The sequence below is a fragment of the Dreissena polymorpha genome, chromosome 10 (genome assembly GCF_020536995.1).
Source record: "Dreissena polymorpha isolate Duluth1 chromosome 10, UMN_Dpol_1.0, whole genome shotgun sequence".
NCBI classification, from domain to species: domain Eukaryota; kingdom Metazoa; phylum Mollusca; class Bivalvia; order Myida; family Dreissenidae; genus Dreissena; species Dreissena polymorpha.
The window spans coordinates 44,115,488-44,132,213 of record NC_068364.1 but is presented as its reverse complement, the minus strand read 5'-3'; the positions used below and the strand labels follow the sequence as shown (position 1 = coordinate 44,132,213).

At 37.8% G+C, this 16,726-nt stretch overlaps 1 protein-coding gene across 1 annotated transcript in view; it reads left to right on the top strand.

Annotated features, from left to right (window-relative positions):
* LOC127847809 (lupus La protein homolog B-like) overlaps nt 1-16,726 on the top strand; it is a 36,117-nt gene that overhangs the window by 6,928 nt on the left and 12,463 nt on the right. Inside the window, exons 2-8 of the mRNA XM_052379969.1 lie at nt 276-345; nt 1,624-1,730; nt 5,428-5,529; nt 6,719-6,826; nt 10,332-10,435; nt 11,140-11,211; nt 12,601-12,775. Of these exons, the coding sequence (XP_052235929.1) occupies nt 276-345; nt 1,624-1,730; nt 5,428-5,529; nt 6,719-6,826; nt 10,332-10,435; nt 11,140-11,211; nt 12,601-12,775 (738 nt within the window). The remainder of the gene's footprint in view (nt 1-275; nt 346-1,623; nt 1,731-5,427; nt 5,530-6,718; nt 6,827-10,331; nt 10,436-11,139; nt 11,212-12,600; nt 12,776-16,726) is intronic.

Below are 16,726 nucleotides of genomic sequence, written 5' to 3'. Positions count from 1 at the left end.
TGATTTTTAATTTGCATTTTCTATGTGTATGGATTAAAATGTGTTTTCTCAGAATTCTATTGATGAATAATTACACAATGTACAAAGAATAAAATACAAAACAAAACTTCCTGTCTGACGGTGACCTCAGCCACATTTTTTCATAAAGGTTTTTTTCTGTACGAAGTATAAATTACTTGTACATGTAAAATATACCTAGTCTATATAGCTTATACATATTGTTTTGTTCTCAACATTCAGTGTAAGTATTTCCAGTTTTTCTTTCACTTTTTCAGTATTACTTTGGAAACCACAACTTGCCAAGAGACAAATTCTTGCAGGAACAGATAAAAACTGAAGATGGATGTATCCTTTTGGATTTCCTTATTAAAATTCTTGCACAAACATTTCATTCATTTTAATATAGCATCTTTATAATACAAATAATGACACAACTGTAATATTTGTTTGTTCATTCTTTTTATTATACGCCTTTTTTTGAAATAACTGGATGTATTATAGTTTCACCCTTGGTGGGCGGGCGGCATCCACAGCAGTGTCCGCTCTCTAATTATCCCCCCCCCCCCCCCCCCCCCATAGGCGAAGGGATATTGTTTTGGTGTTGTCCGTCTTTCCGTCCGTCCGGAGCCATATCTTGGCAGTGCTTTGGGGGATTTCATTGAAACCTGGTATGAAAGTATATATGGATAAAAGGATGATGCACGCCAAATGGCATTGTACACCATCTGTAAATAACGGAGTTATGGCCTTTTGTATCTTGAAAAAAATGCTTTTTTGAGTGTCAAATATAATCCTTTTGTTTCCAGAAGCATATTGGCGGGGGATATCAATTCAACGAATTTGCTTGTTCAAAAAGTTTTCATCCGATCTTCTATAAACTTGGTCAGAAGTTGTATCTAGACAATATTTTGGTCAAGTTCGAATATGGGTCATGCCGGGTCAAAAACTAGGTCACAGGGTCACTTAGTGCATTTCAAGGGTCAAGCATGGTATCTCTAATTAAAGTAGTTTTCATCTGATCTTCACCAAATATGGTCAGAAGTTGTGTCTAAATGATATCTAGGTCAAGTTCTAATATGGGTCATTAAGGGTCAAAAACTACATGTAGGTCACCAGGTCACATAGTGCATTTCAAGCATTTAGCATGGTTTCCAAAACCTTCAAACAGGCGTATCTTGTGACCGTTTGGCACTCTTGTTTGTTTTTCTAATAACAAGAAATGTTCATGATTGTGGAATTAATGGCAGTATTGAATTTTTACAATCGGTGTGTGCTTAACAGATCAGCGTTTATTAAATGTTTTTTGTGGTTTATTAGGATATATAAAAGATTTAAACACATTAATTCACTGTTTGAAACAGTGAAAATTCACAGTGGAAATGATCAATATTCAATGTTTAGCTGTAAAATGATGTTGTTTTATGAAGTCATAATGATATTATTTGTTTTCTTAAACTCTTTCAAAATGTAAATTAATATCGGTTTTATCCACATAGCTAACTGTTTAAACAATTGTTTAGCAAAGATAATAACACAATTGTCAAACAGCAAAGCCTATTCACATATCACACAAATAAAAAGAATTTAAACAGATCAGGTTGCACTTCTTAACTTGTTGTCAAGGGGTCACGTTTGAAACGATGACAAAGTTCAACAAGTTGAAGGAGCTTACAGCTGATGTGAAGGTGATCGCTGCAGCCATGAAGAAAGCTACGTCAGGTTTAATGGAGGTACATACATTCCTTTGCACAAAACCATTGTCTTTATGGAGATTCGCTTTATCCTGGTGTAACTGTATCATAGTATAGACACACTGAGTGCACCATTTAAGACATTTAAAACAGTTGTCAGTTGTTGTTTTTGCCTTTAACTGAGCTGGCTGCAGCTGTTTACCAGATCTGTCCTGTGCCTTTAACTGAGCTGGCTGCAGCTGTTTACCAGATCTTGCCTTTAACTGAGCTGGCTGCAGCTGTTTACCAGATCTGTCCTGTGCCTTTAACTGAGCTTGCTGCAGCTGTTTACCAGATCTTGCCTTTAACTGAGCTGGCTGCAGCTGTTTACCAGATCTGTCCTAGTAAGCCCTTGAAGAAACAGTAAATTTCTAAAGGCTTCTTTGTATATGTGCAATTTTGGTCATAAATAAAAAATTCATCAACAAAACCAGAGTTTTTAGCTCACCTGAGCACAAAGTGCTCATGGTGCTCATGGTGAGCTTTTGTGATCGCTTTTTGTCCGTTGTCCGTTGTGGGGCGTCAAATTTACCTTGTTAACTCTCTAGAGTCCACATTTATTGTCCAATCTTGATGAAATTTGGTCAGAAGATTGGTTTCAATGATATCTTGGATGAGTTCGAAAATGGTTACGTTTGCTTGAAAAACATGGCTGCCAAGGGGCGGGGCAATTTTCCTTATATGGCTATAGTAAAATCTTAACACTCTAGAGGCTACAGTTATTGTCTGATCTTCATAAAACTTGGTCAGAAGATTCATCCCAATAAAATCTTGGACAAGTTCGAAAATGATGCCGGTTGGTTGAAAAACATGGCCGCCAGGGGGGGCATTTTTCCTTATATGGCTTTATTAAAACCTTGTTAACACTCTAGAGGCCACATTTATTTTCCCATCTTCATGAAACTTGGTCAGAAGATTTGTCTCACTTATATCTTGAATGAGTTCAAAAATGGTAACCTTTGCCTGAAAAACATGACTGCTAAGGGGCGGGGCATTTTTCCTTATATGGCTTTAGTAAAATCTTGTTAGCTCTAGAGAGGCCACATTTATTGTCCAATCTTCATGAAACTTGGTCAGAAGATTCATCCCAATAATATCTTGGACGAGTTCGAAAATGTTGCCGGTTGGTTGAAAAACATGGCCGCCAGAGGGCGGGCCATTTTTCCTTATATGGCTATAGTAAAACCTTGTTAACACTCTAGAGGCCATATTTATTGCCCAATCTTGATGAAATATGGTCAGAAGATTTGTCTTAATGATATCTTGGATGAGTTTGAAAATGGTAACGTTTGCTTGAAAAACATGGCCGCCAAAGGGCGGGGCATTTTTCCTTATATGGCTATATAAGGCTATCGTAAAATCTTGTTAGCACTCTAGAGGCCACATTTATAGTCCGATCTTCATGAAACTCGGTCAGATGATTCATCCCAGTAATATCTTAGACGAGAACAAAAATGTTGCCGGTTGGTTGAAAAACATGGCCACCACGGGGACGGGACTATTTTCCTTATATGGCTATAGTAAAACCTTGTTAACACTCTAGAGGTCACATTTATTTTCATCATGAAACTTGGTCAGAAGATTTGTCCCAATGATATCTTGGATGAGTTCGAAAATGGTTTTGGTTCCTTTACAAACATGGCCACCAGGGGCGGGGCATTTTCCTTATATGGCTTTAGTAAAACCTTGTTAACACTCTAGAGGCCACATTTATTGTCCAATCTTCATGACATTTGGTCAGAAGATTGGTCTCAATGATATCTTGGATGAGTTCGAAAATAATTATGTTGGCTTGAAAAAAATGGCTCCCAAGGGGCGGGGCATTTTTCCTTTTAAGGCTATAGTAAAATCTTGTTAACACTCTAGAGGCCACATTTACTCTCTGATCTTCATGAAACTTGGTCAGAAGATTCATCCAGATAATATCTTAAAAGAGTTAAAAAATGATGCTGGTTGGTTGAAAAACATGGCTGTCAGGGGGCGGGGCATTTTTCCTTATATGGCTATAGTAAAACCTTGTTAACACTCTAGAGGCCACATTTATTTTCCGATCATCGTGAAACTTGGTCAGAAGATTTGTCCCAATAATATCTTGTTATCTCAGGTGAGCGACTTTGGGCCTTTCAGGCCCTCTTGTTTAGTATGAACTTTTCTATTATTCTTATACTTTTAATAAAAGTTATAAGAAAAGCACTAAATGCGTTGCTACGTCTGAGTTTTTTTACTACGTTTACTGTTTGCCTACACTTAATTCAGATATTTTTATGCCCTCAAAGGAGGGCATATAGTGATCGGACTGTCCGTCCGTCTGTCCGTCACACTTTGCGTTTAGGTTTCGAAAAATGCTCATTACTTCTATGTCGCTTCAGATAGCAGTTTCATATTTGGCATGCATGTGTATATGGACAAGGCCTTTCCATACGCACACAAATTTTGACCCCTGTGACCTTGAACTTAGGGACCGAGTTTAGGTTTCGAAATCTGTGTTTAGGTTTCGTAAAAAGCTCATAACTTCTATCAAGCGTTTATAGGGGGCATAAGTCATCTTAGGGTGACAGCTCTTGTTTATACTGTTTGTGGGTGTTATACCAGGATTAACTTAAATCATGTTTTGATAACATCATTTAAACAAAATATGTACCAATATATATTTTTAACCAGGTTTTCCGAAGGAAAAAACTGGTTATTAGATTGGCGAATGCGGGCGGGCTGGCTGGCTGGCTGGCTGGCAGGCTGGCGGAATAAGCTTGTCCGGGCCATAACTATGTCGTTCATTGTCAGATTTTAAAATCATTTGGCACATTTGTTCACCATCATTGGACGGTGTGTCGCGCGAAATAATTACGTCGATATCTCCAAGGTCAAGGTCACACTTTGAGTTCAAAGGTCAAAAATGGCCATAAATGAGCTTGTCCGAGCCATAACTATGTCGTTCATCGTCAGATTTTAAAATCATTTGGCACAGGCACATTTGTTCACCATCATTGGACGGTGTGTCGCGCGAAATAATTACGTCGATATCTCCAAGGTCAAGGTCACACTTTGAGTTCAAAGGTCAAAAATGGCCATAAATGAGCTGTCCTGGCCATAACTATGTCATTCATTGTGAGATTTTAAAATCATTTGGCACATTTGTTCACCATCATGGGACGGTGTGTCCCACGAAAGAATCACGTCAATATCTCCAATGTCAAGGTCGCCACGACTTAAAATAGATTTAAAAAAAAAAAAAAACTTACAAAGTGGGTTAATTTTTTTTGGTCATTTCAAAAGTTCAGTTTGAGTTTTCTCCCTTTATCAGATTTTTTTTTTCACAATGAAAACCTGGTTTTGTGACAATTTTGTCCCTTGTTTAAACAATCCCTTCAGCTAGGTACAAGTTTTTGAGAAATATTTGTACTTGTTATTTTAAAAGGATTTTAATAACATGTATAAGCAGAGAGTTTATGGTCCTTAATATATTTTTCCTGCACTCTTAGATTTACTATTCCATTGGCACTATATGAGAAGTACTGACAAAAGGAAAATAGGCAAATCTAATCATTACCCATGCATTAAATGAAATAATAATTTATCTAATATGTAAACATTATGAACATATATGCATCAGGTGCTGAACCAGCGAATTGTTTTATTCTTTATAAAGTACCCATAATTTTTCCCAATAGGGCTAAATTGGACGCTGTGAACATTTCAGGTCAATGAGGACGAGACAAAACTGCGACGCAGGTCGGACAAACCCATACCTGAGAACACTGAGGACAACCGGCAAGATGTGAACAACCGCACTGTGTACGCGGTATGTTAAAGATAAAGATAAAGAAGCTTTATTTAACGTCGCATATAATCAACAAGTAACATTAGCTTTACAGCTATTGTGCGACAAACAAGGTATCCACTAACGAATACTTACCTGGCTGCTTCAATTTATCTTCCTGGTGCTACCCATTTAGCAGTGGGAGCCACTAGTACCATTTTTCACAACTTTGGTATGTTGCAACCAGGGATCGAACCCACGACCTCCCGCACTCGAAGCGGATGCTCTACCACTAGGCTATCGAGGCGGTACCCATTAAAGTGTGTTGTGTTTAGTTTTATGTCGACATAGTACTGTTGAAAAAAATATTCATTTTCACTTAACAAATAAATTGAGTAGCAAATTCACTGATGTTATATAACGTAATTAATACAACTGAAAATTAAGCAAAAAATACTGCCAAATTTACAAAGGACAGAATAATTACTGACTTAAAATTCACTTTGTCATAGTCAGCTTTAACTATGGAAGTATTCCAGAGATTCTGCAAACATAATATTTTTTCCTTTATTTTCAAAAGTATCAAATTAAATTGAATGGTTACCAATACTGAACATAAACATAGATTAGAATTTCTAGAAGAACATGTACACTTAGTCTAGAAATAAGAATTTAAATAATTCACGCTCAGGGCAGTCATAAAAAAGTCCTTTTACTAAGCAAGTACAAATAAGCAAAAAGACCTGTTCAATATTGACCAGTGCAGATCTTTATCTGATGTAGTAAAATATGCCTTGCTTTGGGAAAATGTGTGTCTTTTTTAAGCGAGGCTGTTTTTGGAGAAAACCCGAGGTATTGTCATAGCCTGCTCGTCGTCCGACGTCAGCCGTCCGCCGGCGTCATGCTAAAACCCGTACATTGGCTCTAAAATCAAAGTGCTTTCACCTACAACTTTGAAACTTCATATGTAGATGCACCTTTATGAGTTCTACACGCCACACCCATTTTGGGTCACTAGGTCAAAGGTCAAGGTCACTGTGACCTCTAAAAAAAAAATAATCTGACAAGCTTTCGCAGCCGAGCGTGGCACCCGTTATGCGGTGCTCTTGTTAAATTTATGTAGCAATTGGCAAGTATGGCGAATGACTGAGTAAGCGGTGCAGAGCTTGCAGGCTTCTGCTAATTTTGATCACTGTGTTTGTGTTTAATAAGTTTTGTTTTGGTCCCACAGAAAGCATTCCCACTAGATCTGACCCTGGAAAAAATACAAAATTTCTTCGACACCTTCGGACCTTTTGAACACATTCAGATGAGAAAAGATGTCAAGAGAAAATTCAAGGTATGTGGGCTGTAATATGTCATTAACTCTGGGATAAAAAAATCAATTTCAATACCAACTCGGTTTATCAACACCAAACGGTGAAACTTAGCCTAAGTGTCATGGATTATTAATACCACTATGAAAGGTTTTAAGGGACCTTTTCACAGATTTTGACATGTATTGAAGTTTTTTATTAAATGCTTTATATTGAGAAATGTAAACATTTGATCTAAAAAGCTCTAGCAAAAAAAAAAAAAAATAAAATTAAAGAAAGAGAAAAAAGTAACCCTCATCTGGGCTCGAACCACTGACCCTTCAATGAAAGTCTAACGCTTAGACCACTCGGCCCTCTATGCTCATACAATGAGGGACGTATTTTTAGCCGGATTTTTTTCGAAAAAATCTCTGCTTATAGATTGATGTTGTCGGGCGGGCGGGCGGGCGGGGTGGCGGCGTGCTCGAAAATGTTAAAGTTCTTATTTCATGGTATAACTTTGGTATGCTTGGACCTAGAGTCTTCAAACTTGACATGAAGGTTGGCCAGGATTAACAGATGACCACTGGTCATTTCAAGGTCATTCATTTGAAGGTCAAGGTCACTGTGACCTTCAATATAAAAAATGTTAAAGTTGTTATAACTTTGGTATGCTTGGACCTAGAGTCTTGAAACTTGACATGAAGGTTGGCCAGAACTAGTAAGTAACCACTGGACATTTCAAGGTCATTCATTTGAAGGTCAAGGTCACTGTGACCTTGAATGTAAAAATGTTAAAGTTGTTATAACTTTGGTATGCTTGGACCTAGAGTCTTGAAACTTGACATGAAGGTTGGCCAGAACTAGTAAGTAACCACTGGACATTTCAAGGTCATTCATTTGAAGGTCAAGGTCACTGTGACCTTGAATGTAAAAATGTTAAAGTTCTTATTTCATGTTATAACTTTGGTATGCTTGTACCTAGAGTCTTCAAACTTGAAATAAAGATTGGCCAGTACTAGAAGATGACCACTGGTCATTTCAATGTCATTCATTTGAAGGTCAAGGTCACTGTGACCTTAAATGTTAAAATGTTAAAATTGTTATAACTTTGGTATGCTTGGACATAGAGTCTTCAAACTTGACATGAAGGTTTGCAAGCACACTTAGATGACCACTGGTCATTTCAAGGTCATTCATTCTAAGGTCAAGGTCACTGTGACCTTGAATGTAAAAATGTTAAAGTTCTTATAACTTTGGTAGGTAAAAATGTTAAATGTCAATTCAAGTTCATATTTGTGACCTTAAATGTTATTGTTGTTCATGTATATGCATGCATTCAAAACATAACACAAGGTTTGCTCATGCCTTGAAAAGTACTTACATTTCATTTTGACCTTTGAACAATATTTCAGTAATTTAAGTATTGCATTGACAAAAACACGAAAGGTACTTTCCTGTCATTTAAATCAAAAATCCGGCTTCAATGCGGTCATCTCCGACCGCGGAACTCTTGTATAATTTATATTAGCAGTCCTCGTAGTTTCACAAAATATAACGACAAACGCAGAACTATCCAAATTTTTTAATTGTTTCGCATTGCAACACAATATAATTTTCAGGTTTTTAAATCGTCCAAAGATGCATATAATATCAGTGGTTTTTTTTATGAAATATTCAGCGTTATTCGGCCCCATTCCCCCATCTTTAGAGTATATATTTTTCCCCCAAATATTTTTAAAATTCCTCTCTCGGAAGTGTTATTCAATTTTAATCAATACCTCATTTAAATACGTCTTTCGTTACGAATTTACTACAATTTTCCTGAACTGCATCCGCTGTTTACTTTATTTTAGCCTTTCGCCTTACGACATCTACCGCAAACCATACGTATTCCAACATGTCGCACAACAACAAAAGCTATCGTAAAAAAATTGACAAATCTGTTTTAACTTAAAAATAAATTGATATTCTTTTCAAACAAGTACAACTTAAAAGTCAGTCTTCTTCAAATGCCGGCAGTGAAACGCCAGAAACGTCCGGTCAAGAGAGTGTTGAAAGACTGTTTAGTTTGCTCAACCTGCTTTGCACGCCACAGAGAAACAGGCTTGGGGAAGCTACACTGAAGTCCCTGATCAGACTTTGTCTGCACACAGAGAGACTTGGTGAAGAGGAGGTCACCAGAATAATTGATAAATTTGCTGAAACGCCCAGAAATGTTGAACTTTGAACATGAACATAACTTGTTAATGAATAAAAGAGTTTGAATTAGGTTTTTCTCCCTCTGTATGGTGAATTATACTGTTAAAACTTGATTTTGTACTGTTACTAGCTAAGCATAGAAATTTCCCCCCTCTTTCCTATTTACGCGCGAATTTTCTCCCTCTCAGGGGACCCGACCCGCTTCCCCCAAAACTGAAAAAAAACACTGAATATATATTTTAGAGCACTGTAAATGTTCAGTATTACTGTTTTCTCACAAATATCATAACTACACTGAAAATTTGCAAATCTTAAAAAAAATAATTAATTTTGTCAATTTACCAAAATGTGAAAAGGTCCCTTTAACTCTTTCTGTGCTGGAACCGAATTTTGAAGGCCTTTGCAAACAGTTTGGATCCAGATGAGACGCCACAGAACGTGGCGTCTCATCAGAATCCAAACTGTTTGCTATTCTTATAGTATTCTTTAAAAAAAAAAAGAGAAAAAATGCTAATATTAGAAATTCAGCAGACAACATTTTAGCAGACGACAAATTTCCCAGCATGCAAAGGGTTAAATGTCATGGTCAGTTAAGCCATGGTGACTTTCTTGTTGAGCAACCATGTACATGTACTGGTATGTAGTTAAGAATGTTAAACAGAATGCAGATTTACCACTCTTACTGAAAAATCTGGAAATACTAGAATAATTGTCAAAAACACCTGAGTAAAAAATCTCCTGGGCTGGACACTTTCAATAGCAATTTGTCTGAATTTACAGCGTAAAAACTGGAGTTTGGAAATAAATAATTCTTGGCTGGACACCTTCAATAGCAATTTGTCTGAATTACAGCATAAAAACTGGAGTTTGGAAATAAATAATTTTGTTGCTTCACGTTGTTGTTTTTTTAAAAAGATTTTTTGTCCCTTCAAGAACATGCCTACATGTATGCTGCAATTATACAGTAAATGCTGTCAAAATTAATTTTGCCCTACATGTTTGGAAACCATTAGTCGACTAAGTCAACTTTAAATTGGTAAATTATTAGGGGCTTAAACAAGCCTGCAACCGCTGTGTGTGGGAGAGCGGATAAAGATACCAGAAATACTTATTGTAAGGATTATATTATATTTAATTGAAACTTACATCAACAGAAAGGATTCTGACAAGCTTTTATAAGATCCAGTCCTATCCAAATATTATTATTTTTGAGGATATATCTTGTGATTTTTTTACGTATATGGATTTAAGGCAAAGCAAACAATACACTATTTATAATTTAAATAATACGATTTAATTTACTTAATAATAAGTGTTTTTTAAGTGTTATCCTTGTTGCTTTTTTAGGGTTCCGTGTTTGTCACATTCAGCACTAAAGAGTCAGTGGAGAAGTTCCTGTCAGCGGAGTCGGTCAAGTACAATGACGTAGAGCTAGTCAAGAGATTGAGGAAGTGAGTAGCTTTTGAGGATCACAAAGTGCATTCCTGAAGTGTTATTTTTAAGAAGAGAAAAATTGTATGTTTTATATATTTCCAGGGGTGCTTATTTCAAGTAGAAATGTTCTACTTATTTCCAGTGGTGATAACTTCAAGGATAATATTTATGCTCACGGTAGGTTGGCATATAGCAGTTGAACTGTCTGTCAGTCCATCTGTCTGTCTGTCAGTCTGTGCGTCTGTCCGAAAAGTTAAACATTGGCCATAACTTTTGCAATATTAAAGATTGCAACTTGATATTTGGCATGCATGTTTATCTCATGGAGCTGCACATTTTTAGTGGTGAAAGGTCAAGGTCAAAGGTAAAAAAAAATCAAAGCGGTGCAGTAGGAGGCATTGTGTTTCTGACAAACACATATCTTGTTCTATATCTTTCCTGTAGTTATTATTTCAATGAGCAATGTTTTATAAATTTCTAGGAATGATTTTTTCAATGAGAAATGATCTATATATTTCCAGGAGTGATTATTTCAAGGAGAAATGTTCTATATATTTCCAGGAGTGATTATTTCAAGGAGAAATGTTCTATATATTTCCAGGAGTGATTATTTCAAGGAGATATGTTCTATATATTTCCAGGAGGGATTATTTCAAGGAGGAATATTCTATATATTTCCAGGGGTGATTATTTCAAAGAGAAATGTTCTGTATATTTCTAGGAGTGATTATTTCAAGGAGAAGGGGGAGGAGAAGAAAAAGCAGCAGGAGGACAGGCAGAAGAAAAAGAATGAGTGCGTCACAAGCATGTTAAAATATGTTGTCATAGTAACATTCTGTTATGTTATGAAGGCCATAATAAAATTATTCTGTGTTGTATGCAATCAGAGCCACCCAAACTTAAAACAATGTGACCCAAAAGTTTAACAAAAAATTTGACACAGTTAAATCCAGATTTAATTTTATATATGTCTGCTCATTTTGCAATTCTCGGTTTTCATAAGTTTTAATTTTATTTGGAAATAATAAGCAATATCTGTTGATCTATTTTTGCGAAGTTAAGTCTCAATTGTTATAATTATTTTAAAGTTCTACAATGTTATATATAATTGGTCATAGTTATCATAAATAACAAGAAATTAACATGTATATCTGTTTCTGCCTTTATGTCCCTCCTCAAATGTACATGTACTAAGTGTTATGTTTACCCTTTCCCAATGAGAAGCAAAGTGAAAATATATGAAACCATCATTAAACCATAACAGCCTGAAAGTTACTTGCAGGCTGGTTATGTTTTAAGCTGGTTTCTGCTCATCAGTAAATAAGGGTGGAAGTAAAGCCCTTTAAAACTTGAATCTATTAGAAAAGGTCTTTTATTAGTCCCCTACCAGTGAAACCGGAGGGGACTTATGGTTTGCGCTCTGTCTGTCAGTCTATCACACTTTTCTAGATCCTGCGATAACTTCAAAAGTTCTTCATATTTTTTCATGAAACTTAAAACATTTTTTCCTTTGTCAAGATTTCTGGTTGCTATGGCAACAAATAGACTAGGAACATTGCTGAAAATGGTGGAGTTTCACCGGTAAGGGAAATATATTGCTTGGCAATAGTCTTGTGTAATTTGATTTTCTTTTGAACTAAAATGGTCAAAATGCACATATGAGCGGTATAGGGTTAACAAGAAAGTAATTTTCAGCGAGGTTGTTTTCGGAGAAAACCCGAGCTATTGTCATAACCAACTCGTTGTCCGAGGTAGGCGTTGTGTTAAACCTTAACATTGGCCATAACTTTTTAAATATTGAAGATAGCACCTTGATATTTGGCATGCATGTGTATCTCATTGAGCTGCACATTTTGAGTGATAAAATTTCAAGGTGAACATCATCCTTCAAGGTCTAGGGTCGAAAAAACAGGGATGTCAAGGAAAGTAATAAGCTTTAAATGGACATAGTTATCTGACCTGCCCACGTATATATTTTTGTTAAATTTTATTTCAAAGTGGCTTAGTAGGGGGCATTGTGTTTCTGACAAACACATCTCTTGTTGGGTCACTAGGTCAAAGGTCAAGATCACTGTGACCTCTAAAAAAAAATTCTGACAAGCTTTCGCAACCGAGCGTGGCACCAGTTATACGGTGCTCTTGTTAAATTTCCTTGCTGATTCCAAAGCTTGTGTTTGGACAGTGCATCAAATAGACAACACAAGGACGAAGAACGTAACTTTGAGAATGACATGACCAAGGGCGCGCTTCTCCACCTCAAGGGTTTTGCTGACAAGTCCACACGTGAGGATATAAAGAACCTGCTGCAGGACTTTGGACCCATTGCATGGGTTGACTTCAACAAAGGTGATACTGAGGTAGGTGTAATATGTTTGAACCAATTGCGTGGGTCGACTTCAACAAAGGAGATACTGAGGTAGGTGTAATATGTTTGGACCCATTGCTTGGGTCGACTTCAACAAAGGAGAAAATGAATTAGATGTTATGTCAGGGCTTTTTTTTCCTTCTTGGATAATGGCTGTTTTTCACAAAATTGAGAAGTTTCGGACTTGTTTTTAGCACACCTGATTGCGTAGGTGAGTTTTTGCGACCGGTCTTTGTCTGTCGTATGTCCGTCCGTCCGTAAACATTTGCTCGTAAACACTCTAGAGACCACATTTCTTGTCCCATCTTCATGAAACTTGGTCTGAAGCTTTGTCTCAATGAAATCTCAGCCAAGTTGGAAACTGGGTTGTGCCGGGTCAAAAACTAGGTCACTAGGTCAAAAAAAGAATGATGAAACTTGACCAGGATGTTTGTCTGGACAATATCTAGGTCAAGTTTGACATTTGGATAAGATTGAATGAACCGACTCCTCTCAGGTGAGCGAACTAGGGCCATCTTGGCCCTCTTGTTTTTACAATTTAGAACAGTTGGCGTCTCATTTTTTCACACTTAAAATTTCCCACTTCATGTTTTCACAAAATGAAGGAACCAAGGCCACCTCACACAGGTGGGAAAAAGCCCTGTATGTACGGTTTTAAATTTATAAGTGATTTTGAGAAACAGAGAATGATAAGTAATTGTTCATCGTTGAAAACAGAAGGTTTATTTAGCAAGACTTAGAAAAATATAAGACATATGCCATGAGCTGAAGTGCTGCTGTTAATTTATTCTTGTGAATCTCAACAACATTTGTTGTTCAATTTGTGAACCAATGAAAAACTTAAACAAAAGAAAATACCACGTGTTTGGTTGTATACACATTTATGCTATGGTGGACACGCCAAGTGTACCTGTCACAAAATAACCTTGTATAACTGTTTTATTCTATGTTATTTGCTCATTTCTAATGTCATTTTTGTGTCAAGGCAAGGTGCATTAAAACTATAAAGCAAAGTATAGCATTCCAATAAGTGACCTTTTGTCACAGAGCTGGGTGCGCTAAGACCAGAATAATACAGTATAACCCTTCAATAAGTGATGAAATGTTTATTATCCCCGTCATTTCTTTGTCAGCGATGGGTGTGATACAGTCAGGGGAACACAGTTTCACCCTTGCATAAATGTTTTGCATTAAGGCTGGATGTAATATGATTAGGATAAGACCACATTGAAGAACCATTGAATAATCATGCTTAATTATTTGCTCATTACTGCTGTGACGGTAAAATCTTTGAATACTTAGCGCTTTGTTATATGCTCATTTCCCCAGTAACAGTATAATCCTTGTATACATAGCGCTTTGTTATATGCTCATTTCCCCAGTAACAGTATAATCCTTGTATACATAGCGCTTTGTTATATGCTCATTTCCCCAGCAACAGTATAATCCTTGAATACATAGCAATTTGTTATATGCTCATTTCCCCAGAAACAGTATACAGTCAAACCTGAATTCAGCGGTCAGTCAAGGGAAATGATCAACGTGACCGTTGTCCACAGGTGACCGTTGAATTCGGATCACAATTTTAATGTCATAAATACTGACCTGTTATCGTATGCTTATACTTTCCAAGGGGAAATAACTTATCCGGAATTTTAACTGGGAATCCGCCACCTCAATACCGTAATACAGGCCAGGTTAAACATAGTGCAATGCAACCTAGCCAAAAATCGGTAACCAACCCTCAATATTCTTTCCTGATCAACCAGGTGTATACGTGTCTTTTACGGCTCTGAATTAAAATATTGTTTTTCACTTGGTTGATTGGGGTTTTGAATAGATAAATTGTGTTATTTATCTTTTTATTTCTCATTCGGATTAATTTGTGTGGATTTAATGGATTTTGTTTCATTTGTAAAAGGTAAGCCATGCTTGTTTTTATCGAACAATGGTTTATTTCTACCATGCTGGGTGTTTTCAGGCGCGAACGACCACGTGCAAAACGTGCTCTTCTAATACATTGCTAGAACGTGCAAAGCATGTTCTTCTAATGTGTTACGAGATCGTGCAAAGCGTGTTCTTCTATTGACAGATTGTTTATCATTTGCCATTGTGTGCAATAATAATTTTAACGTTCCGTATGACAATCTAATTGATCGTCATTTTATTTTTCATCTGTTTTGAATTAAACTTTTGTTTAATTTATGATCTACGGCAGTATTATTATAATTTTCATTATGGTCAAATAATGATTTTATGTGCCGTATGATAATCTGGTCTGTGACCAGTGTATGGTTGAATATGCTTTGCTCTTGTTTTTCATATATTCGACTACATGATGGTCGCAGAAACAAGAGTGGATAAATACCCGGTGACTTCGCAGATCATGGATGATAGTTGCAGTATCAGTCACCGGGTATCGGGCACGATCGCGACCGTACTATGCTAAGTCTCTTAGACAGTCGGTCAACATCAGACCATATGGCGACAACCGTCAGCCGGTCTTTGCCCGATGGCATTGGTCAAGGACATCGACCAATGCCGGACCATTTGGCATCCGCCATACGGTCATTATCTGGTGACAACACTGGTCATGATATGACCGGTACGTCACCGGGGACGTTGATCACGGACCATTAATCGACGTCTGACCGGCCGGTCCGGTCATGTCACCGGTCCGGTCCGGTCATTGATCACCGGTCCGGTCACCGGTCATGTCACCGGTCCAGTCATTGATCACCGGTCATGTCACCGGTCATGTCACCGGTCCGGTCCGGTCACCGGTCATGTCACCGGTCCGGTCATGTCAACGGTCCGGTCCGGTCACCGGTCCGGTCATTGATCACCGCTCCGGTCACCGGTCAACAGTCATCAGTTAGGCCTGCCACCGATAACACCAGTAACCAGTCAAGAAGAAGAACTCGGTCTTCTTCATTGAATTATTCTCCTATTCTTTGTTGAATACATCGTCTTCATCAAGGATTAGACATCGGACACGCTCTTCTTCGTCGAGCAGTTCTCATCGTCGCGGCGCTCGTAAGCGATCACGTCGTCACTCACGGAGACGTTATTCTAGAAGATCTTGGTCTCATCGCAGCCGATCCACATCTCGGCCGATCCAGATCTCGACATCGCAGGAAACGAGGACATCGTCAACCTTCACGTAGACATCAACGGACTGCATTGAGCACCACTGGATAGTTATCGAACATACCTCTCCTTCATTGAGCTGTTCTCGGCGTTGATACGCTCGTAAGCGATCATGTCAATGCTCACGGAGACAATATTGTAGAAGACAATATTTCCAGCGTAGCCGAACAATATTTCGGCATCGAAGTTATATGGATGTCGCCTCTTCTCACGTAGGCGTTAATGAACCTACTGGTCATATCGACGTTCTCCATTTTATTCCTTTAGGAATATCATGTCTCCATTCCACGTGCGATGGTTCTTCTTATGGCATCCACACATGTTGCAGTCACCGAGCCGTAGTTGTATACGAACACTAGTTCGTTTAACATTCAGGCTTCAGGATAAGCTGTTCTTTTCTCCACTACGACTACAAGGACACTTATGCCTATTAATACTGATAATCTACCGTTGTTTTCCGGTTAACATTATCAGATGACTTCGTGGATGGTCATTCTTCTGCACCAGATATTTCCATTCTGACGCAGTTATATTATACCGGTCCCGATCACCGGACATCGGTCACCATTCATCGGTCATATCACCGATCACTGATCACCGGTCAGAATAAGTGATGTCTAATCGCCATCGGATTGGATTTTTTGGCATGATCTTCTTATCCGAGCAGTGCTTGACATTGATAACAGACCATATGGATTCCACCATTTTTCGGTCTTTAACTGGTAACGTCACCGGTCATATTATGACTGGTCCGTTCACCGGGCTACAGTTACCGGTCATTGACCGGTCCGGT